This window comes from Bombus affinis, chromosome 8 (assembly GCF_024516045.1).
Source record: "Bombus affinis isolate iyBomAffi1 chromosome 8, iyBomAffi1.2, whole genome shotgun sequence".
Classification (NCBI taxonomy): domain Eukaryota; kingdom Metazoa; phylum Arthropoda; class Insecta; order Hymenoptera; family Apidae; genus Bombus; species Bombus affinis.
The window spans coordinates 8,667,849-8,694,239 of NC_066351.1; the positions used below are offsets into that span (position 1 = coordinate 8,667,849).

Genomic DNA, 26,391 nt, shown 5'->3' on the forward strand with positions numbered 1-26,391 from the left:
TAAAGAGTGACGTTACTCGAATATTTTGGAAATGAAGTTTAGTCGAAGATCTTTTTCGTGTTTTAATGTTCAGGGCATTTGTCGATGGGAAAGATATTTGAATGCATAATGAATGTTTGGGTATAATAGCTTTGATACGTTGATATTTATAAGAAAAAGACACGAAAATTGTATCTGTATGGACTGTGTTCGAAAGAAAAGTAAATGAAAACAACTATCGAATGTTTTACGATTTTAATTCTTTAAGAACCTGCGCGCATTGTTATATTCTTATTATTTAGTAATCTTAGAAATATATTTCTCTGGATGGTCTTGTAAAGAAAACACTATACGCTATAATTTGAGACCAGGTTTAACGATAACAGATTTATCTATTAGAAATATCATAGATAAATATAATAGAATTATCTATTATCTATTATAAATATATTATAAATTATAATAGATATTATTACATATCGTTTAGATAATTAAGGGTTAAAGTGGCGGAAACAAAGTTTTATATCGAAAAGCAACATTCGTATGATTGTGTCGATGTGTGTGTCTTGCGTACGTGGAACAACTATATCTTCGAAACGGTTCGAGATGAGAAAAATGTCACAAGGTAAAATGAACTGATATGGAACGAAGCATGTTCTGGAATTAATTTTATGCATTTTTACAAGGCAAGAGTACAATATTTATCTCTTAAGTGTAGAGATATTCAGCGATGTATTTCGCTAGGAACATGAAAAGTTATGTATAGGTATAAAACTCATATGTTCGGCAATATAAAGGAAAGAATGAAAAAATATTCAGAATGTAATACAGGATCGTCCGAAGATTTATTATAGCGCGCACTTCTTTTAGATCAATAATGTTATGCTGCATATATATATATATATATATGGGTACTTGGATACTTTTTCCCAAGAAATGAAAAGTTGTATCGATTAGCGCAGTCAAGAACATAGTGTTTTTATAAAAGTGCAATTTTGTGCAATTCCACTTTTCAGATGCGTAAAAATATATAAAGTTAACTCGCAGACATGCTTCATTCCATACCATTTCATTTTGCCTTATGACATTTTCCCCCGTCGCTAATGATTTTAAAAATACAGTTTGCCCTAGTTTCGTGAGACACCCTTTATATTTATGTACTCCCTTTAATGGCAATTAATCTAATCTTATGTGAACTACATTGTATTAAGCGTCGTCCGCGGCTCTGTCACAAATATATCTGTCGGTTAAAAAATTTTTGTTACAACCATTCTCTTCGCTGGTATCGTAAAATTCAGTTCATACATATTTTGGAATAATGTTAACTCCAAGAAAACTATGCTTAAATATCACGATGGATGTATCTATGTATAGTCCCTCCTTGATTGTTTCGGTTATCTCCGCCAAATGTTATTTGTTAGTAGTTAATTCTTTCAAGAGAGAAGGTAATTGTTGTTGTTGCCAGCGGCGCTACAAGTATAGACCATTAACCAAGATTTACTTCTATACTCGACGAGCGCGCGGTGGCCGTAAGACGGTTGTGGATTTCTAATAGAGGTGTTTTCGTCTGGCAATCGATTACCGTAGTAGAATCTGGAACTCAAGGAGGCTCGTAGAGCCAGGTCTGGCCTGGTGCTTCGTGCTCCGTTCTACGTGGTTTTCAACTCCCTTCTCTGCGCGTCGGGCCAAGCCAAGATTTGTAGTCGCGGCATAAATTCGAGCTTTCGCCCTTCTCCGACTTGCCTTAATAGATTAGTGGCCCCGATAAAGGTGTCCAATACGCGTTTCTGTGTATTGAGTCGTTCCTACTTGCTGCTTTAGCAACGACTGATCCGAATTAATTCGAATTCTGATAAAACGTTTAACACCACTGTCGCATTCTGACAAAACATTTAAAACACCTGTACAACCTCTGCTACCGTGTCCTCCGCACCCTCGATTTTCAAGCGGAAGAATTTCCCCACCGCAAGAACTTTTCGAACATCCGATAGCTGACTAAACGATCAGGGATACTGACCTCCGTTCCCTCAGATTGTTAAATAAAGACAACAATAGCCATCCGTTGTAAATGCCCTGTCTCGAAATGTAATATACCTTTTGGCGTGCCGTAGAATTTTAGCAATTAGTTTACGTGCTGTATGACGAGAAAGGTTGAAAATTGTTGCTCGATACCAACGACCTTTTTAGCCTTCAAGTTCGACAGTAAGTATGCACACACACACACGCACACGGGTCGCTAAACATTGGTAAACAGGTGTAAAAACATTTGCAAAGGAGGATGGAAGAAGAGCCACATAAACACATAATTACGTAACTGAAATGCACAGGAACGTGTATACACTACACTGTCAAATATTGATACACGCAAGACCGTAAACGTGTTGGAGAAAGACAGAGACCGGCGGTGTATGTACGCTAGGTACACAGCGACAGGAGGAAGCTTCATGCACGACACCGAGAGAAAGTGCGCACCCAGAGGCATGTAAGAAGAAAAGGAAAGCAAAGAGGGTGAACCGCGCACGTTGAACAGAGACAGAGAGACGGCGAGTATGTGCAAGGGAAACCGATCCGAACGCTTAAAGAGCCACGGGGGTGTTCAACAGCGTTCCGCACTCGACGACGAAATGGCCTCCCGCCGCTTTATCGAAACGGGAAAACCAATCCTCTCTCTGCACCTTCGTTCGCCTTTCGCGTATGTGCCTATATTACCTTCGATCCGCATCTCTGCAAGCTCTGGCCACCACCTACAGGCACCAACGCTTACCCACCAGCTGCAACCCTTCTCCAACTCCTTCGTCCTCGACACTATACCAACGTGTTCGGCATCTCCAGCCGAACCAGCCTCCCAACACTGAGTCATTCACTATGTTCCCAGCAGGCCGCAACCCTCAGGAATTTCATTTCGTATGCCAGGGTAATTATATGCCGGAGTTTTACACGCGCGTTCGTCCTTCTTTTACCGAGCCGTGTAAGTATTCCATGTAAGCGAATCCGATTCGAGTACCGTTCGGAAATGATTTCGTTCGGAGGATTGGCAATGAGAATTTTTAATCTTAAGTGTGATGCGAGGTAGAATTAAACGATAGGAAGTTATGCTTGGATCTATCTTGGTTGAGATTATTAAGTTGCTCTTGTCGTGTGATTTCTTTGTCTAGTTGCTGGTGGAGATAGTTTCATTGGTCGAACGTATGTACGTTTGTTTGTAAGTGTGCGTTATAGGGTATTGTTAAATGGCACTTAAATAATCAAATTTAAGATGGATTGTATTATTGAAATAGGAGAGTAATTGTGAATGAAATATAATATTTATACCGTTACTGATATGCATGTATTGAATATATATCGACTGATATGCGTGTAATGAAATGTAATTTTCATATTATTTACGTACATGTTATTTCGGAGGTTTGATTAATTTTAAGTGATAAATTAATCTTGGAAATGAATTATTTTTCCGACATCTGTTCTTAACACTCACGTACATGGATTTTTTAAATTTATATTGGGATTGAAATGTAGCCTGATCAATCGATTAAATGACGCGTGGTGTATCAAATGAACAAATTCACTTGTTGAATTTCACAAATGAATTTCGATGAACGTCACAACTTCAATTTATTCCTATTCCGAAGAACGTCCACTTATGGCAAGAAGTGGCTACTCAAAGGAAAGAAAAAAAGAAAATAATGATATCACATTACAAAAAGTAATTTCGTTTACAATACCAGAAGTCGCATTACTACCAGAAGTCGTTACAGAACTAATTTAAATTTCCTAAGAGTCTTAGATTCTTGAAGTTCTCTTAAAATTTTACAATCGCAATTGACCTAATTATCAGTTTTTCCATAAATTCCAGAAAAACAAACGACCCTGCTCGCACGTAAAAACTAAACTCCCACGACTCGTTCTAAATATGCGAACTTTCTCGAATTGCTTTGCTTAAGCTTAAACGAAGCACCGGTGACGATTTGTTCGGTGTTATCGAAAGTTTCGGAAGCGAAAGTCTTTCTAATCGCGGAACATACGGTCGTCCGTTTCATGCGATTGTCGTATCCAGCGAGAGTAATCTATCCGAGAAAACGATACTTGTGAAATACTGAAAAAAAGGACTTTGCGAGCAGGAAAAGCGTATTATGGTGGAAGTTCGCTCTAATACGAAGGTGCTGATAGCTGTGATTGCTCGACCAACGACATAGGGATGGGTTAGTGGCTGTAGCGGTGATTCTCCCCCGCAACCACCCACCGGTTACTACCACAAACATCCATTCGAGTTTCCAGCTAACACAGACTCTTTCCTTCGTTCTCTCTTTACTTATCCATCTTTGCTGGCAGCAGTGGCTGTGTTGTATCTAGCGACGATCGTCGTTTCCTCCGCGTCCGACCATCATTTACCCTCCTCTTGCCCCTGCGCCGCGATTAAATGGTCGCGAAATTGCCACGATTTTATGCATACCTAAAGGCTTGCAACGCTTCTGTCCTCGGATTATGCCATGAATTAAAAAGTTGACACAGAAAAATAGGCTTCAATTTTCTTGAACAAAACGTCGACCATACTTATTGCTTCGATCGTAGATGTCTGATATGCATTGAAGCGGGTGCAATCGAATTTTTACACTTTTCTTCCAGTTAATCGAGCTTTCTGCGACGATGATTAATTAATATAGCGAGAGTGTTGGAATACTTGATTTCATCGTATTATAGTCGAACGAAAGAGTTAGAGGGCATAAAAATTATAAACCGTTCCAAACTTGGAACCTTTCAAAACTTTTAGAAACCAGTTATTCAATTAAACAAGCTAACAATCTTGAGCTTGTTGCTGCCATTGTTTTCTCCTTTTTCCTTTCGTTTCTCAACATCTCTCTAGTTTTACCGATCGTTTGCAGAAAAAAAGCCTTACCTTCTTGCTCTGCAAACTTCATTTGAATATGCAATCATTTTCGACTTTTTAACTTCTCCCTTCTACTTTCATTATATCGAACCAGTGCTCGGCAAACATTATATATTTCATGTTCCAACTCGAATACGACAGAGTTCGCAATCCAGAATCGAAAAGTCAATCAACCATCATATACACACATCGTGATTGAAATCAGTTTCTATAGAACACACGAGTCAATCAGAAACGAGATAATCAATTCAATCTTTCTGTAAATACTTTTTTGTTTTTATAGCGCATGGCCAGTGTGTTTAACATTTACGATATAATGAATTCTTTGCAAGAGTTATATCAATCAATCGACAAACAAATGGCAAAGAGTCGTAGAATTAAACGAATAATATGCACACATATACACATATGTATACAATGCGAGCGTGTAAAAACCACCATCTGAAAATAACTCGTTATTTATTGACTATATTAAGAAAAAGTTTCAAGTAAAATTTATTGTATCTAAGACGCCTGGTTAGACGAATACATTTCAGTTCCTCCAATAACTTTGAGATTTTTCATAGTCGCCATATATTTTTTCTAACATCAGTCGATCCAGCTGCACATTCCTACACAAAGCTATTAACCTATGTACAACTAATACGTTGTCTTTGTCGTCTGACTAAATCTCTTAAATACAATAAATTCACTTTCAACGTTTCCTGACAAAGTCAATAGATAACGAGTTATTTCAGGCGCTTTTCACTTTTTCCCGACTCATTCTCTACATAAAACGCATGAGAATATTAGAGAATAGTTGCTATGTTTTTATACAACTAGCGGAGAGATCGTTGCAAATTAGAGCGTTGAGCGAAGTAACCGCGATAACCGAAGAGGGAGGAGCAAAGTTTATCGCGAAACATTGTTTCCCTGCAAGTTACAGTATCTTTTCCGTTTCCTTCCGTGGAACACTCTTAGTTCGCTGGACAGCGATATATCAAAGCTATTTGCAATAATAATTTCCTTGGTCTATTTTCATGCAAAAAGATACACGGTCTAGCTGGTGCACTCGCGACCCCGGAGAGTGATGTACGATCTTGATTGGGCGAATCGAAGTAGACGTCGCAGAGGGAACAAACGAGCGCCGATTTACATCGGAAATCCGGCAGCGAAATTGCGGGCGAACGGAGTAGGTTTATCGGTACGATTTGTATAATCGTCAAAGTTTTTGGGATCGGATCGGGCGACCATGCGCGCACAGCGTCTCTCTCTGGCAAACTCGATCGATCTTCGCTACCGGGAATCTAATTTTAACCCTGACACTGTCAATTCGCTCTCGCTTACCGATTATTACCGCGGGTGTCCGTTTTTCGTGTTGATATTCTTCTTCTCAGAATCGTACACGTCCGTTCAATTCATCTTACGTAAATTTGATTTTCTCAGGACTCTACTCTTTTCCGTAGTAGTTTTAATAATATTTATTTTCGAAATAAATGTTTTATTTTATTACATCGTCAGTAAATGTTCAAGAAGTTATTTGAACTTATATTTATCGAAGACTATTTATTAATTCAGCTATTCATCCGTCTGATAAAATTGTCGTATTTATCGATAAAATATATTACGTATATAAGCAAATTGTATAGAAAATAATTATCAAATTTGGTATTCTCAAATATTTCTGTAGAAAATTGTAATTCGAATGATTGTATTTCGTTTGATCCATTAGACTCGGACTATAAAAGTTCTATACACGTTTGACAAAATAAAGGGATTACGTAAATTGTGTTAAGGAAACAACTTTTTAAAGGTCTAACTCTATTTTCGTTGCTTATACCGCCGCGAAGCCTGTACTTTAAGATAAGTTTCAATGTACCATAGTAGGAGGAATGGCTTTCAATTGCTGCTTGAAAAAAGGACCGTCTGGATGTTTTAATGGGCGAATGGATCTTGCAACGACCTACTGTTTAGCTGCAGTCCGAGAAGGTAGTACAGAAAAGATACATGGCTAGGATACATTGTCTCTGGTGCGAAATACATCTCTAGTGCAAGCACTTCTCGCAACAATACCTACGGGACCGTGTGTTCTACCTGTACAGGTCAGGTTTCGAAGTATCACCACCTTCGAAAGAGGTCACCAAATGCATTCCCCCCGATGGTCTGTACCGATGTTGGAAAATTTACCGTGTAATTGGTTACTTTGGGATGCCGAGACTGGCCGAATTCGATCAATAAACCAATTGGGAAAAATTTATCGGCGAAAGAACTGTTAGGCGAACAAATGTTTCTATAATATTACCTTCATTTTTAATCTCTATGGTCAAGAAAGCTCGTTCCAAGAAGGTAAATTGTTCACTGTCACAGCACGATGGAAAGATCAATATCGCGATGTCGATGAGTATTCGTAGTGGCTATTTAATCGAATTATTTTATTTTATTTTTGAAAAACCGATAGTTTTGTTTTTCTTATGCAATGCATGTTGTATGTGACGTAATTAGTATCATTGATTTATATGATCTTTTTTTAAGATAACTTATTATAAACAACTAGGACACCCTTTAAAGTCAGAAGTTTTATGGAGTATATAGCTGTCTGGATAATTTTTAATACGTATAACTAGGTGAAACGTCACATCGGTGTTTTATATCTTTTTAACAAACGAGCTCTCTGCGAAGATCGTTAAAAGAATGCGAAAGTTAATTTGGTATTAGGCAATTACATACTTACCATTAGACTGTTATGACTACGTTTTATAGTTCATCAAATTAGCCGAGAAAATACTGTTCCTACCAGCTACTACACTCGAAGAACGTTAAAGAAGTTAGAGACACGGAAAAAGTGTTTTGAGCCATAACAAAATTACGAGTTCAGATAAAACTACAATAGGTCGGACCGTAATTTATTCATAAAAGCCTCCGCCATTTTCTCACCTTCATAATGCCACCGCGGGGTTAACTTTTCACCTTCCCTTTATAAAATATTTCGTTCATCATTTATTGTTAGCTGCATTGTAAGTTGCAATATCCATAGTAATAAGGGTAAGCGGGAGATGCTCTGGAAGGAACTACTTTTTCAGTAACTCTATTATACGTGTAATTACCGACTTTATGAGCGGAGAGGCTAGACAAAAAAAAAAAAAAGAAAAAAAAAGAAAAAGAAGAAAAGAAAGGAGTCCCGGACGATATATGTATGCGGGTCGAAGCTGCAGAAACAGCTGCTAGACTGCTAAACTTTCGCGGCTAGACACATGTGGCTGAAGCGTAATGGCCGAAACGCCGAATCATTTAAGAACTATCATTCTTCGCGAATAATTCGATGAGCGACGAGAAACTCGATATGAAACTTTATCGAGTATGCTCGTTGCTTTAACAGTTTATCGATCGATGTACCTACGTGTCCCCTATCTTCCTCGATACCTTTCGCATTTCACGCTCTCTGGATGCACCCTCGGGGAGGTGAAAAGGGTGGGAGAGGAGAAAGAAGGACGCTTGGAAAGAGGAAGAACTAACAGCGAGTCAAGGATTTAAAGCGGCGCTAAGCTTCATCCCTTCTATTCCGCTCATTCGCTTTCGTTCTCGACTCAATTGTAAATAACAAAGCTTCCAATTTTCTCCAATTTGGCAGCTTCCGACGGACACAAGGTGCGAGAGACCATGTTCCTACGTTGAATTCGTTCTTTTGCTATTCGCGAGCGGAACTTTCTCTTTGGAAATGTCGCAGCGTTTTCTCTTCCCGAGCCACGGATGCGCCACGGCTTTACGTCGAACTCGAAGAACGAACGAGCTGTCCCCTTCTGCGTTCCCTTAATTCGAATCACGCGCGGATTTCGTATTCTGTCCGAAAGTTTTACATCTCGCCGCATTACCGAGTCAGGAAGTCAAACTGACCCGGAGATACTGGAGCAGAAGGAATTGCAACTTCTCCGTTCGAATAGTTTAAAGAGCTCGCGCGCGGTAATAGTTTGCTCCTCTCTTCTCACTCGTTTAAATTGCGGCTAACAATTTCTGTCGATCGTGCGGCTGCGCGAACTGTATTACCTTATTGTATTATCTTAATGAGATAAGTTAAATTGCTACTTTGGAGCGAAAGTTTCCGGGGGAATATATGCTTGTCAAGGCGCACGGGATCGATACTTTTCGAACGATGTACACTCAGCTTAAACGAATCTGAATTAGAATCCGTGTTGACGTTCGCGTTCGATGCATCGTTCACCAACAATTTTCATCAATTTCGCGCAAAGATCGAAATTCTATTATGCTTCTGCAGGTTGTTCTGTTAAGCAGCGTTTTACGCTTCTACCACTTCAGACATTCGTAACAAAAGCGATAGATTTATTCTTGTCAGATTTGCCAACTTTTTAGAGAGCAATCTATCAAGTCTCTCGTTAATCATCGAATTAATAGAAGCGCATAGTTAATCCTGAAATTAAATAGAAGGATATTGTTGATTTGACATCGATTGACAATGTGAATTTAAAAATTGAATTTAAAAATTGCTCCCTCACAAAGAAGCGGAAAATATGTTTTCTCGTGTTGTCGGTTTATGAATGATTTATCAACAACTTTAAAAATCTCGCGAATGGCGCTTATGTTTCACAACTTGATGAATAGGAATACAACGTTCGTATCTCTGTGCTAAAGACAACAATTTCGTTTGAATTGCATCTCCTTAAATTAAAGCGCAAACAAAGATCATTTGCAAGGGTGAATACATTATTTCAATCCTTCGATTGCCGTGCACGAAGCCCGGAATTCATACGAAACAGGGCGCAAACGAGAGCACAAATATTGGCCTACCGATAAATTAGAATGCTTTGTTTGCGGTTGAATTTATTTATCGCCGCTGAAAGCGGACATCGGTAGTTCAAACAAAATTTCAAGTGATACAGATACGCTTTGAGCAGACACTTTGCATCCGCAGCAGTCGCGTTACATCATGCCACGAGATTTCATCGCAGTCTTTCCGAGCAAATACCACGCTTTGCGCCCGTTCCGCCGCACTCGATGGTTAATCCCAGTTTCGGATCGCTCTATCGAAGCCAATTTCACCGTACCGTCCGGTTATCGATATATACGCGCGTGTGTGTGTGTTCGTGTGAAGCATGCTTACAGGACACGTGATCATTTTCACGTTCGCGCCGATTCGGTGTCGTTGGTCGAGTTTACGCTGTAAATCTCAAACAAATTTTCTCTCGATCTCGGCCACGTTTAAGTTGGCATTTTTGCAATTTATCGGCAGAGTTGCTGCGACGCGACTCACGCACGCAGCCCGTGGCTCATTTCCTAAGGGATATAGAATTTTCGTTCTGTAGCAATTCCAACCAATTTACTATTCATGCTGTTTCGATGTACGCTTAGCCGCGGGCTGTTGTGATACGGGCAACCAATCAAAAACTCTCGTCGAAACAACCGACTGGCCAGCCGTCGGCGCAACAAGCAGAGACCTAGGTTCATCCCCTACAGGCGAAGCTGGATTGTTGGAAAACGAATGAGAGAATGAGACGATGAGAGAGAGAGAGAGAGAGAGACAGAGAGAGACAGACAGACAGAGAGAAATAGGGAAATAGAAAGTTAGAGGGAGAATACAGTGGTAAGAGGGTAGGGGTTTCCCTCAAATGGAGGGTGCACTCGTCTCTGTTGTTGGTAGGCCGTTTCGTTTGTTGACGTTTCATCCGAGCACCGCAGGTATTTCACCCACAGGCACGCATGTGTGAGCACAGTGCGATGTACACTTAGCGTACACCGATGCCGCGCGCTCGCGCTGCTAGAGAAAAGAGCACTTGACTCACCCCTTAGGCTATAAAAGTAATTATCGCCGGTTGTTAACGATTTAGCGTGCGTGCGCTTTCGAGATCGCCTTTCGACGTTGCCTCGAAACATAACTCACGGATAGCCATATTATGACGAGTGGTATTACCTATGACGAACATAAAAAGAAAAAAAGATATTGATGTCGAAATGGTTTTAACTGGAATCGTTATTCTACACGTTCGTACGAACAAAACGCGTTTTCGTGTGCAAACAAGCAATGAAATGATTTTTTTTTGCTTTACGTTTTCTTCGGTTATCCGCGTACTTGTTAATTCTTCTTTCGAGACAATCGTCAATTTTCTTTGATAGTTTCAGGCTATTTTGAAAACGTTATAAAACTCGAAGTACGTTTATTTTCATCGTTTTAACTCTATATACATATTGAAGGAAATGAATGTCGAAGAAAAAGCTAATTATTTAAAACATTTTTCACATTCATATGTTACGTCAATGATGTTATGCATAAAATAAATGAATATATTATATTTACATATCTTCAGCAAACTTTAAAAATTGCATACTGCTAAGTATTTAAAGAATAGTACTTTTAATTAGCACTCTTTACAAATTTAATTCAAATGTACACAGCATATTTCTTCTGGTTAAGTATACATTATAATTTACAACAATAATTAATTCACCATCCTTCTCCTATCTCTTTTATTATTTCCATGTTACAATTCTTACTACGTAGACGCAGTAATACCTCTATTACAGAGATTCCTCTATAAATAGAATAACCTAATTAATCGAAATCGAAGCGTCCTTCAACGCGTTAACAATTGAACAGTTGTCTTTGAAAAGTAAATTGAAGCCGGAAGAACCGAGAAATTTCCAAAGTAAATCCACTTTGGGACAAGCTAGGACAAAGAAGAGCATTCAGTTGAAGACATACTTGGATTTAAGTTGATATTTCAATCGCTCCTACAGATCTATATATACCACTTCAGAGTGTAGCGTTTAAAACGTAAGAGATGCTGAATGGCGACTAAAATTCTTGAAAACGCCCTGACCCAATTTTTTCTCCTTGGACGCACACGTCGCAAGTGTGCAATAATAATAAAAAAAAAAAAAAAAATCCGCTGACTCGGCTGCCTTTGCTGACCGTCGTGCAGGTGTTAAGCTTGCGATAGGTCAGCGAAGACGTGCAAGTGGGTGGTTCGATCGTACAAGGGAGAAAGGGATAATGGAACGTTCGAAATTACGCTTTGGTATAAACTACGATAACTCACCGATAAAAAGACGGATTAACGTTAAACAAGAACCATTTTAAAGGAGATAGTTTCTTTCCTATTGGACAGATAATTATTTGCAATTGCAGTTAGTCGCGTTTCATTCGTATTGTAATTTGAGATCCGGATAATAATATTCTCCGTTGGTAATAGAATAAACCCCATATGCCTATAAATGTGATTTCGTATAAACAGTTAGCGTATCAATGGAATTTTGGCGTTCATAATGAAAAATAGAGCTTCTAAAGAATTTTAGGTCCAGCGTTCCAAATACGGTACTAACCGAATATTCTTATTACAACTAAATATTCAAAGTTTCTATTTAGCGAGAAAGTTCAAGAACGGTGCGTAATTTAATATTAAGCGTGCTCGAGCACTTTCTAAGTGGTCCCCAACTTCTTGGATTTCCGAACTCGGTTCTACCTTCGATCGTGAGAAAAGCGCCGACAATTGCCTTGTAATAGAAGCTCGATGTACAGTATCGCGTTAAAGTTTGCACTACGATAAAGCAAAGGTAGACAGAGATCTGTATACGAATGCGGTGAAAAAATCACCGAAACAAACGTGCGTGAAACGTGACTGGGACATTTATTTAATTTAGTTACCGAAGCTTGAATTTTGCGTTAGATAAATAGAGTAAAGTCGTTATGTAAATACACGCACACACTTGTTCAATATATTCTAAATACTCCTGTCTAATTGGAAATTTTAAAAAGGAAATTATTATTTAAAGAAAAAATATAAACGAGCATCGAGAAGATCTTCCAGACAGAAGAGCAGTAATTAATGATACGTTGATTTTTAATTGCAATTTTTGTTAATGTCCATATTATCATATCCACGGATTACTTACAACTTCACATTTTTTTCAATTGTTTCTTTTTACTAGAGGCATGCGTAACACAAATATAATTATCGCTATCTCATCTTATACTTTTTATTTATTAAATTATAACTATACACTAAAATCCTTATTATATTTATTAAAGTTGGGTCGATCTTTACTGGAAAACGAGGAATTGGGTATAATTGTAGGAAACAAAACTATTACACTTAAAATATGACGAATAAAAATCAAACCGGATTCTGTACGATACTATCGTATAGCTTCCTGTTCGTATTATGAATAAAACGAAAGGCTTTGGCAATACCTAACTGATAGTTTATTAACCACGTAATTATGGAAGTGTCAGAACGTGATGTCGATCGATGGCGGAAAAAGACATGGAATAAGAGACAATTACGACGTCAGTCGATGACACATAGGTGGCACGTACATCTTATTTTGCAATATCCTTTTAATTTCATTTCCAAGCATATTGAGTCGACAACCTTTTACGTTTCTGTTGTTTCGATATTCGTAATATAAACCATTTAATATACTTACGCCAGTTGTCTTCCTTTGAAACGTCATCGTTCCAATCAAAAGTCCTCGATCACACGAATGACAATTGCTTTTGTATAGTTTCGAATCGTATACTATTTCCATCGAAATGGTATTTCGTACGTTCTACGCTCAATGCAAAATTCCTAGGAAATTCAACGCTCTTTCTCAAAATTGTAAAAACTTAACAATTCAGTTTCTTCCACTAAAAACGCTAGAAACTGAATTATTAGTTTCACTGGAGGGGACAAATGCAGATTGCAAGAGAAATCAGGGGATGAAGGATCGATTTAAGGGAAGCGATGGATTCTGGTGTCTCGTTTTCTTGAACGATGGCACGGTTGTACCTAGAAGTCGATGGCACGCATTCGATACTGGTCGTATTCAAGCAGAATACGGCTAGGGGTTTCGTGGAACGACGTATCCCTTGTACGCGCGAGCTCTTGCGCACTTTAGTGTCGGGAAGCACGCCGCCAATTTCCAACACGACTCAACACTTAACCGTAGCAAACGGACTGGCCCGCTTATTCAACGCCGCCACGTCGGCTTTACGTCACCGTTGATGGACTGGTGTTCCGGTGCGTTAATGTTGCGTTAAACCTGCGTTCGCAAATCCATTCGCGTGTGTGTACCATCTATACGCACTATTAGCCGTATATCGGCGATGAAAATTGGTCAGATGAATTGGCGTTAATTTCCTTCGAACCTTCCGTGTATACGCTACTTTACAGCCTCGGTTTTATAGGCGTATATTCAAGTCTGGATAGCTAACTGCCCATGCGATCCGCTGAAGAAACGCGGCGAAGTGGAAGAAAGACGGGTTAATTATGTGTTGTTATTTACGGTCTATAAAGACGAAATTCATTGGTTCTTTTTCGTTCGTTTACGATACTCCTGTTCTTCTTCCTCCTCCCTTTCTACTCTTTCTCTCGTATTTTTCCGCCTTTGCCTGTTCGCGTGCAACTTTGTGCGAGTTTGTAAATTTTCCAACGCATACATTAGGTTGCTGCACACGAAACAAACGATTTCACGAACGTATAAAGTCATTCTGAATTTAGTGATTAACAATGTTGTTACGTAATATTAAACGGATGCAAAGGTTCTGCCAGTTTCTGAGTTATTTACCGGTGTCGTCGTGTTCCCTTTAATAAATTATGACGAACATAAATAGAAATTAAAATTCTATACGATAACGATAGATGTCACAGTTCATATATTTCTTTTGTTCGGTCGATAAGAATATAAATTTGTATAAACATGTGTACTTCGATTATTAGACATTGATATATATGTGATGTTAATTTTATGTAATTTATTACATTTTTAATACGAATGGATATGAAAACCCTCGTATAATTTCCTCGCGTTACGATATTACCTACTCGTAATATTGCATCCCCCGATAATACAGTTGATACAATTACTAACAATTAGTAACTTAATCGTGTTTGATATGGTTGGTGGTATGATGTATTCTATTATTCTGCTACTATAGTTCGTCATATTGACTATATCGATTTGTCAAATGTACTTAATTTTCTAAATTAGGATCGTTTCAATTTCTGAATATTACAGTGCTACGTAATTGACTTTTGTTAAGAAATACTTGGTATAATGGAAATTATACGAATGATACACGATAACTGCAATGTAACAGTAATACAACTGTCATTAATTTCATATGCTTGCTTTCTCTTATTTTGTATTTCGCTTCCAATTGCAAATTGAAAATTGATAATTATTCATTATCTAAAATTTATGATATAATATATCCGTGGTATATTTTTTTGTGCGATATGTGTCCTACACACTAATTTAGCAGAGATTATGATGCAGATTCTTTTGTTTCCTGTCATTTCGACATAAATATTTTATATTTACGTACTTGTACACACATGATTATTAAATTACTAATATTAAATTATTTAACATATATATTATTAAATCACATAGTATATACATGTGTATGTAGTCCATAGAAATTAAATGTAAATATCTCAATTACATAAGAACTTACGATATTTAATTGGAACAGTTTAATCCTACTTTTAAAATGCGACCATACGCGAATTAGTTTATCGGTATTAAAATAATTTGAAACTTTTCGACTTGACCTGCCGAATTTAGATCAAAGTTATTAAAAGGGTAATAACGATGATGAAAGTTCTGTGAAACACAAAGAAAGTACATTTAGACCTAATACCGGTATTTTTAAAAAGAAGCTTCGTCTTCGAGCTCTCGTTACTTCCGCTGGCTTTTAATACGGTATGGCAAGTTTCAGTTTTATATCTTTTGCGATAAGTTTCGTTTCAGAGATTAAAAGTCGGAAAATGAAAGAACGTCGTTGATTCTTTTAAAGAGTAGCGATGCGAAATCGACAGCAGTCATGGTTTGGTTACGAACGATTCAGAGTCGGCGGCGATACAAACTTTCGACATTAACCCAAGCCCAAGTTAGTCTCTTTCACACGCCAGCAATCGTATTTTTGCCTGACCGCAAAATTATCTAATTGCTGGGGCTATAAAATATTGACCTAGTTGCTGACGAACTTCGGGACTCTCTCAAATTAAATGCTACTTTGCCCCAACTGTGCTGTCTCTAATTTCTCCCTTCTTTCTTTTTCTTTTATGCTATTACGACTAGAAAAGGATTCCGTGCAACATATTACTTCTATTTCTCTTATGTACCACCTAACGTACGTGGTATAAACGCTGTTAATTCATTCTATTACACAAACGAAGATTTTAAGAATTATTTCATTTCTTCCTTCACCGTAATTCCATGGAATATTAAACGCTAAACGTCTGCTAACGCGAAGGATTTAAATGAGGCAGCCTTTTATCGAATTAAACAATTATCTGAAACGATGTGTGCTAGCGCATCGCGAAATAACTTTCTATTCGAACGTTATGTTACTCGTTCACCTTTTCTTTCCTTTAGCCGTGCTTCAGAAAAATGGGAAATTCTTCGTGTATAAGCTACGAGACGTAATATTGCATTGTCTGGTGGAGCGGTTGTTCCATTAAAAGCACTCACCTCGGCATTGAACTGCGCTATTTAAGCGCATGCATTATATTGAGACTATTTACTGTCTCGAGTGTTCTTGTTGTTATGGAGTAACGAGCTTTAAGCCAGCGACTCTCGCGAATAGGTTCAGATAAATAATAAATTGCATATAAACCGATCCAATATTAAGGTTGAATGTCACGAGAGTCACTTCATAGCAATCTCAACACTACGTGGGTGGTGTTTGTTTATCGATAAACTATAATTAACACGATTAATGACAGTACAGCGAAACGTCAACAGTTATTCTTGTATCATTTAACTAATTCTGTTAGCAATGATTGAAACACGCAAGTATCATACAGCGACGATTTGTACAAACTTGCTAAGTTTTGTCACGTCAAAATGCTTCATACTATTTTCATTATATTCTTTATTTCGATACTCGACAATTGGTAATTAAATTAAAAAAAAAAGTTAAAAAGAATTTGTTGAAATATTGGTTTTAAAGAAGCCATTGAAAGATATAACTGAACTGAATAACAATCAGATTGGTAACCGGATAAACTTTTAACGTTTATATGCTGGTCTCGTGCGTGTCAGAATTTCTCACTTGCGCGGGGTAAGATAAGGCTTGATAAATGAATAAATGAGCCTTATGATAAAAGACATTAGAAAAAGTGAGAAATGGAAAATGACAAATGAAATACCAAGAAATAGAAAAGCGACAGTGGTAGGAACACACAAGAATTGTCAAGAAAAAGATGTCTTAAAGTTCGAGAACGTTAACATTTCGCGATTTTTATTTATAATCGAGTTGACTCTGCTTTTCTCATATATCTCGAATTTAGTTCTGTAACGAGCTTCTAAAAGTTAACTGCTACTGGTAAATTTTGAAATAAAAATAATCTAAATTTATTATATGTCGATTTCGTATAAAAGTTTACGAGTATTACGTTAGAATCTGCTAGTTTATATCTGTTTTAAACATTGTACTGATATTTATGTATTGTTACTACGAATCAAAGTTATTCAGATATCTATGAATATGCAAATATATTATTTGCTCGTAAGAATCTCATCAATAGAAATTTGACGAAATAAGTCTCGTATATAGAAATATAAATCTAACCATATTGTGTGAAAATGAGTGGTCATTGACATTATAAAAGAAATTCTGTTTAGCCAGCGCCAAGTTGCTCGCTCGAATCTCGAAGGTTTTGTTAAAACTCGAAAGATTGCCAGCAAGATTTCAAATGCTTTGGATTAAACGACGAGCTACCCGGCTACGGTTGACCTTGGCCCATATTTCGAAGCTTCAATTTTTTCAGATTTTACTGCTAATAAATATCCTGAAGACGGGAATAAACTCTTCGAAAAGTTACAAACTTTTTGGGAATCTTATATAACTTCACCTGTCCCAAAAATGTTGCAACACTTTTGCCATCGTTTTTTTTTTTTTTTTTTTTTTTATCGCGAAGAACATCAATTTTCAGTAAAGCAGTAAAGTTACAATTGCCTCTGTACTTCGTTACTAGCTCGAACGTATCAAAAAATCATATATCGTACTCGAACGTACAAAAAAATTTCACAATGATGCTTAGATATAGCATATACATGTACGTTTAAAATGTCGATGCAGAAAATGGTACAAGTTCTTTGTAAAAGAAGTAGAAAGTGGGCTGAATATAGAAACGCGTTTTACAGTAGAATATTACCCCGATAATACGGACGTTAATACTACTGACATCCACGTGTCAGATATGTGCCACTCCCCGCGAACGGCTACATTGTAAATTAAATATACGATATGCAGAATGTAATTAATATAATTGAAAATAAATAGATACCAATAGAAGCTATCTTGCCAAAAGTAGCCGCACGTTGCAGATAATTAGGAAAACAGAAAATCGAAACTTGCTGCTTCCAATATCAATTGGAAAGAGTCAATTCGATTCGACTATTAGAAAGGAAATTTCACGAAAATAATTCACATTTTACATTTCATCGCGTTGTTTCTCCGAGCTTCGATTTAATTCCATCTGCTAGCACATATAAATAAAATAGCACGACGCGGTAGAACAAATGAATTTTTAGCTACGTACGTGTATAGTAGACGAGGGGAAAAATTTCATTAACGAGTAATCATTTTTCCTGATGCGAGATTTAGAAGAGCCAGCCAACGAGGAATATTAAGCGTCGAAAGGTGGTCGGCAAGAAAGTATTCTCTGTGAATTTGGCCTATGCAAATACGGGTGAACGGTCCCGGTAGGACGAGACGGCGAGCCCTAGCTCGTCTAGTGAAAAAGTTTGGACGCTTCGCGACGAATACTAATTAAAGACTTGCGGAATGAAATTAGTTAGTAGAGGGGTCGGAGGTGACTACCAGGCTGGACGATGGGAGTCCTTGGGTCGACGACGAAGAGCCGCTTATGATAATATAATAATACTTACTTGGGTCTCGGAGTGCTACCTCCAAGCTCATTATGCGTTTAGTTCATAACTTCAATTGGATTCTTACTATCCTGCCTCGACTTGGAGCTTTATACTTTCATCGGGCCCTTGTCTTTAACAGTGCTAATTATCAAGCTAATGACGATTATGCCAACGAACGCGTAAATCACCCGTTGCCCTATATCTCGAGCCACGGTGAGGCTGCAATTCGTACAATTCCTTTCAATTAATTTGGAAATACCCTCTTGTGCGGAGTTAGCTATTGTCGCCGTGAAATTGTTTTTTCAGTTTCAATGAAGTTAATTAACAATGAAGCTTTGCAGATTATGTAATTGCACTCTTTATTACTTAATTTATAGAAACTGTACAATGAATTTAATAAGTATCGCTTTAAGAGATAGAATTGCTTGTTATTAGTTCGTGGCGGAAGAATTATTAAAAAATATCAAAAAATAATGAAACAAGATATTTCAGTAAAATGAATGTTACTCAAAAAGACAACTTTACATCGTATCTTATATCACATCGTAATGATAAATTATACCTCTTTTCCGTATCGTTTAATGTAAAAGTCTTGATTTTAAAGGCAGAATTCAGTTCACAATATTATTCACATGTTATTATTCACAATAAAAAATAAAATTGCTTAAATTAAATTATGAATACATAAATACCAATATAATAATTTTCCTACAACGCGATAATTATGGTACGGGAAAATATTGAATAAATTATCGAATATATAAACGATACGAACTTTAATCTAAAATATATTTTCTGCATAAAGCTTGAGAAGGTATTTCACGTTGCAACGCAAGCTAGATCCGAACGATCAACTTATTAAGGTCGCGTGTTTAGGTCGCGAAAAAACAACGTCTTTATGTTCCCAAGGCATAAAATCGGATCTTGTCGCTGGTAAACATAAAGGTAAGCGGTATACACGTGAACAATATACGCTAACTTATTCGAGTAAACGAAAACAAAAAGGCGTGACAAAATAGCATGAATGAGTGGCTCGCATTAATTGTAGACACGCGGGCTTCTATTATAACCCGTTGCGCTCTTTTTCCTCCCCTCTCCTTTTTTTTTAAATATTTCCACCTGTTTACGTAGGCCGCGTTACGCGCTGTGTCACCGTGAAGCACTATTTTTTTTCTTTGTTTCGTCATCGATCCACACTATACATTGCATTCATCCGTTTTAAGGTTATATTATATATTCACATACGAGACGTTCCAATAAAAAACATTATCGCGAAAAAATTACGTTAACGCAACATTTCATTTATAATTTCTTTTTAGTCGATTTATATTACTGAACCCTATTTGATCCACATTGTAATTACGAAGAGAGATTTGTAAAATTTGCTCAATAATATTCATGTTGCTATTCTTTCTTCTACATAGCTTCTACAGTTTGAAGAAATTGAAATAAATACTCTGTAAACATTTGTTTTCAAACGCTTTTTCGAACTTGTAAAATAATAACTTATTTTGCTTACGTTCGATCGCTATTTCATTTCTCCTGGAAAATGATTAATTTTTAACAACAATTTCCCGTCTTCCTATTTTTATCTAAAAGAGAGATTATTTTAAAAATCGGTAAATGACGATATAAATATATTTGAGAGCGCGAATGTCTGGAAAGTGATTCAGACAACATCAATAAACGCGGCTTTGGCTGTTTACCAGTGAATAATGATGACAATAAAGTAAACTGACGGACGGTCGTTAAAAATGAGGATGGACAAGATGACTCTATTTGAGATTCACAATAAACGCGGCTGTTCACCGGTGAATAACGATGATGACAAAGCAAACTGACGAACGGTCATTAAAAAATGAGGATGATCAAGGATGATTCATAATAAACGTGGCTGTCGCGAAAAGGTGACGAACGATCATCAAAAATGAGAATGAACACGATTATTCTATTCGAGGTTCGCAAGACTGATGTTCGCGCCTCGCGACGATTCTCGCTTTCTCGTCTACGTTGTTTCGCGAAGGAACAAAAATGCCCTCGAAATCCGTGTCGCGGTATCGATTAACAAACCCTCGAACAGGCCGGAACGTCACCATCGCCTTTGCGGAGCAATCGTTCGTGGTGAAACCGTTTTAAGCTCTCCCGAATGACGTGGTGAAAGCTTTCTCTAGCGGACCAACCGACTGGACCTAATCGAATTCCGGCTGCGTCGGCGAAAATTCCGCGCTCGTGAAGGGCCACCGCGATATTTAATTTCCCTTTGCCGCTTTCGTATGCACGACAGACCGTCTTAAGGGTGACGCTACTTCAACGGTTTCACAGAAAAACTACTATCTTCAAATTCCATTCTCCTTCCTTCTCGTTTATATATTTCTATCTGTTTCTTCGCTCGTTTAAATATATTTTCAGGTATCCGAAATGATCAATTTCACGAATTCATTGTTTCATAACAAAGTCTTAATCTTCTATTTGTTTGTTTGTAATATTTGTATAACTATCGAATGCAGGTTTTACGAACATTTTCGTGTACGAATATCGACATCTGTTTTTTAAATGTATATGTATACGTCACTATAGTGTAGATAAAAGTTGAGTGTGTTATATGTGTACGTATCACTGTGCCATTTTTCCTATCTCAAAAGATGTGTACGTATAAACCATGATATATCAGAAATGGATATGTATCTTTCCCTGGATTCTCGATTGTATGATTCGTTTATTGCAAAGGCAATCATGCACCACTGTTGTGTACAATAAAGATCTGAAAAAGTTACATGTACGTCAATACTCACCTTCGGATTTTGGCGCAGGGGGTTTGCGAGTCGCCCAATTCGTTCGAATACTCCTGCTACCGAGCCATTGTCCATTCATGGCACCGATGGCACTTTCCGCTTCCTGAAACAATGCAAGCAAAACTGTACCTTAAAACTAGAGAACGTTACTAAACTATACTTGAAATAAAGCAACGACGATAGCTTAGTACAATAGTACACAACTATACGCTATATGGTAAAAATTATTTCAAATTAATTTATAAAATGTCAATATACCAAAAATTTGTATGTAATTTTGTAAACGATTCAATCGTCGAATTAAAAAGATTTTTATTTTTAGACAGCAATTAAATGGATACACGTTGTTACACGGTTAACTACGAATGCGTTATAGTCATCATTTTTCGCCTGTGCAGCGGGTTATTCAATATTAAAGTGCCACCTTTCTATTAATGACATCATCTAAAATTAATGGTTCTATCTTGTTTCACAAATTTTTCAGCGTCCTTAAAAATGTGCCTCTCTCAACCAGTGCTTGCGTTGCAAATTGGTTCAGTTGTAGACAACCGGTGACCAGCCACATACATAGTATATTCAACACATAGTAGTGATTTGAAATTATAGTTACAATGGTATTTAGTCGCGATAAGTTTAACGTTTATATTCATTTATCTATCTTTTGTATAAAACTGTTGATATAATGTTGGAGTTAAAAATTTTATATAATTATTATAATATCAGCTTATCTAGTTCTAATCAGTCTTCTTATCTGTCTACTATCTGCTAATGAATTCAGTTACATTTTTACACTTCATGCTTCCTTACCAAATTAATACAAACAATTCAATTTAAGTAATTAAAAATTGATCCAACAGGATTTTAAACACTGTTGGACTTTATTCTACAGTTTCATAAGATAGAAGTACGATCGAATTCATGAAATTTGTAAGTAATTGAAGGATTAAAATTCACTAGCTGATTTCCAATAATCCACCGTCAAACGAATTTAAAGTAAGGGTAGTTGGCAAGTTTGCATTAGTCTTTACTATTTCATTATAAACCAAATCTTGCCTCAATAAAATTCGATAGTTTCACTAACTAGATTTATCAATTAAATCAGAATTAATTCATTATCTCATTTCTAAAGGTTTGATACTATGTAACTTCTGAAAGCGATGTAACTTTGAATTCTTACATGTTACATATCTTATACATCGCAGTTTTGTAAAAATCGTGCAGAAATCAGTTTATTGCCTACTGTATTTCATACGTATACTAAATATGTATTACGATATGCCGATGCAGCGATTACATTTTTCTGAAACATTATCGAATGTTTACACAGCCTATAAAGGAGAAGTCACGAAGTAAGTGTGTTGCCTTGCGTTAAAAAAGAGATCGAGAACTGGAATAAACAAAAAGGTGAAACGTTACGACCAACAGCTAGAGGCCGTAACTCGCAGTATACAAGATGGTAGCCGTAACTTTTATTTACTACTGCTCTGGTTTTAGAAGCATAGCTCGAGTGGATTGAGAAAAGTGGTCTATTACTGTTCTCTGCATGGAACAGACGTAATAAATACATATGTACATATATATCACTTACGCTAAATGTACATGTATATGTATACATAGCCATCGAATGGAAATAGAAATAGTTAGCACGACAATTGTCGATGCAATAGATCTACTTTCCTTTTTCCAGCTTACATTCACGATATCGGGTTATTTTTACTTTTTGCGATAAATTCTAATAATTTTTCCATCCTAAGTATTTTTTTCATTTTCTATATTTACATATTAAACGATACCAGCATGTTTACCATTACAATCGTTAGATATAAAGATCGATCGCTGATCTACATACAGTACATTTATCTGAACCTTATTCGTTAGACTGAAATTCTACTTAATAAATTAACTGAATTCGTACAGATTGAATCCACTTATTTGACTCCTTATTATGTGTGAACGAAAAATAATAGGGAAAATTGGTGAAATCCTATTTATTCTTATTTATTTCGCACGAGTTCAGATAAATGGAATTCTATCGTATTAGGAAGTACGTGTTATGAGGAATTGTTATCTCAAATATAGTAAGAGTTTTAATCTTTCTAAGAGAGAACCATTCACAAATGCAATACAGCGTAGAGAATAAAGAATTTATTGCAGATGGTATTAGAAATTTGAGACCATGGAGTCGTTCCTTTCTCCATGATGTTTCTCGATGCGGGTGAACTTAATACGAGCTTCGAAATTCTCTCCGATCTGCCGTATCTCCCCTCGATTCTTCGAAATCCATGGGAACATATCCAGCAAGCGAATCTTCGATTACCGCTATATGTTCGATTTTCGATCGAACGTAAAATAAGCCTTCGTTTTTTAGTGAAAAACACTTTCGAAGTTATCGCGTGGCGACAGCGTTAGCCAGGAGAGAGATGATGCAGTTTGGTCCGGAGATGGGTAACAAAACAGGCACTCGTATCCGTCTATCCATAAGTCCATTACAGGATTCGTATGAAAAATAAGGAAGAATCGTGGGAGTGAACAGAAGGAGACAGCGAAGACGGGAGGCAGGAAGAGGCAAAAGCAGAACGGTAACCCGTGGTAAGACGGCCGTAGAGAAGAAATGGATGTGGAATAACAGAGAACGACATCGGTTGTGACGCACACAACCGCGCGTATTTCACGTAAATGCGAGTAGTCCGTGACAGCGTGCCGCTGGCAGTTGGACGGCTCTGATGCGAAGAAGGACGGATAGGAAATCTAAAAATATTCTTCCGTCGCGAAGGAATCCCCCCGAAAAGGTTGACTGTTCGAAAAGCTCTTCGGGAGTATGTACGAAAGAGGGGATGTTTCCCTTCTTTCCTAGTGGCATTCCGGTGGTACCCCACCCTTATCGCCATTTGCGCCATTTCGAGGACTCTTGGGTCTGCCTTTTGCCTCGTTTCCCCAACCGTTACCTTCCATCGCTCTCTCGTCTCGTTCTCTTCTTTCCTCTCGAATACCGCGAGGAACTTAGCATCATACCATTGGCATCACCGTCATCTTCAAGCAGACCTTTCTACTTTTCTCTGTGCTTCTTATCCTACGACATCGTTGGCCTGCCCCCTTCCCCCTCCCCAATTCCCTTCGTAGGATAAAGTATTTCCGATTCGAATTTCCATTCCCGATATGACGTCGCGCGTTCGCGTGGTTAGCCTAGATAGACCGACAGACCGAATGCTCGCCTCTAAGCCGATTCTAAACTACGGTCGATAACTTGCAGTTTCCTAGCCTCCGACACCCTAACCCCTGGACGAGTAGGAACGGCTGAATGCACCTTCGTAGCCCCTTCCACTTTCCGTGACCAGACCGTTTATACGACACGCCGCGCCGCGTCGGCCGTCCTACCGACCTCGTCGCCCAGACCTGCCTAGTTCCAGCTGTCTAAGCACACATCAAATCGAATTTCTTGTACGGCCTGAGACGCCTATAGGCCATTCGTGACTCCCCGAGCAGCGACACCCAGCTGCTTTACACGCATTACTAAGTCATAGGCTCCATGGTGGCATGCGACGTCGGATTACGTGGCTCTAAAGAAACATAGACACACACAAACATAGGTACACACATATATATAGACACGCCTGTTTTCACGTGGACGAGAGACGTGGCCATCCGATCTGTCGAGGCATTTTCGACCGATTTCGAGTTTCTATCGATCGTTAAAGACATGGTTCCGAGATTTCGAACACGAACCGGGATCCATCGATCGGATATTTTATGGGAATATTATGTCGACACCGGAAATTTTGGAATCAACAGCCACGTGGAAATTAAGAATATGAAATGAATTTTTTGCTCTTCTCCCGCATCGGCTTCCGACCTTATTCCAGCTGGGATTTTATCGACGGAACGTTATGAAAGCCTTTTTTCCTCCCGATTTCTTGATTTATTGCCGACGGATTTATCGATTCTGCTTCTTGTCGTTTAAAGTGGCCGAACCTCTCGCTGATTTCGCTGTTGGCGTCATTTTGTACGCGTGTTTGTACACTATCGTGCAATGCTATTTTTATTTCGTCTTCCACTCGGTATTTTCAGTTTCTCAATGATATTTACGTACTTCAAACGCGTTTAAAAAGATTTTAGGGGAAAGAAACTGAAGATGTGAAAGAAGAGGTGCGACATAATTTAATCCGTAAAAATCCTTACAAGTATGCAATGTAGTTGAAAACTTAAAAAAAGTACGAGAAATCCTAAATATTAACAAGCAAAGTATCATTTACGTTTTAATGAAAAAGGGAAACGATAGATCTCATTGATTCATCACTATTAAAAAATTTCTCGAATTTGTCATATTTCTCCACAAACTTTTACATTTTCCGTGGAACATAATTTTATTCTGTCGCTTATTTGGTTAATTTCTATGGCCCGAGTTCCCCTGATAAAAGTATATAATGTATCTCTATAATTGCGTTAAACTTTAATTTCGTGCCATTAATCGGTGTCGTTAAAATTATTATTAACGTAGCGATGTGTCTTGCGGCATAAAAAGTAATAACGTCCAATTTATTGATCTGCAGTGAAGCTATAAAAGTTGGAAGCAGCTAGAATCAAGTAGCAAGAATTCTCAATGAGAATTGGTTAAGAACATTCTACAAGTTGCTAACATCATATAATAAAAAGAAAGAACAAATTGACCAGAATTCGAAAATTACTGGTATTTGTGTAAAAGCAATCCGTCATCAAGTATTTAAATTGGTTCAAAGCTTATCATTATTTGCATCTTATTTTGCATCTGTAAAGATGAAAAAATTTATCGCAAAGAAGAGATTCAGAAGATTAATACAAGAAAATCCTCTGTTTCATATGTTACAGATTTCAATCGATTGAAACAGGTGTTTCTTGTTGATCTAC

The 26,391-nt window shown here is 37.6% G+C and overlaps 1 protein-coding gene across 9 annotated transcripts in view; it reads right to left on the minus strand.

The window, feature by feature from the left end:
* Positions 1 to 26,391, minus strand: part of LOC126919557 (nucleolysin TIAR-like) — a 583,207-nt gene that overhangs the window by 40,688 nt on the left and 516,128 nt on the right. For all 9 annotated transcript variants that reach the window (XR_007711695.1, XR_007711694.1, XR_007711699.1 and 6 more), the window contains one exon: positions 21,511 to 21,613. Coding sequence is in view for 3 of the 9 variants with exons in the window: in XM_050728939.1 (XP_050584896.1) it covers positions 21,511 to 21,613 (103 nt within the window). In the remaining 6 variants the exon portion in view is untranslated. The remainder of the gene's footprint in view (positions 1 to 21,510; positions 21,614 to 26,391) is intronic.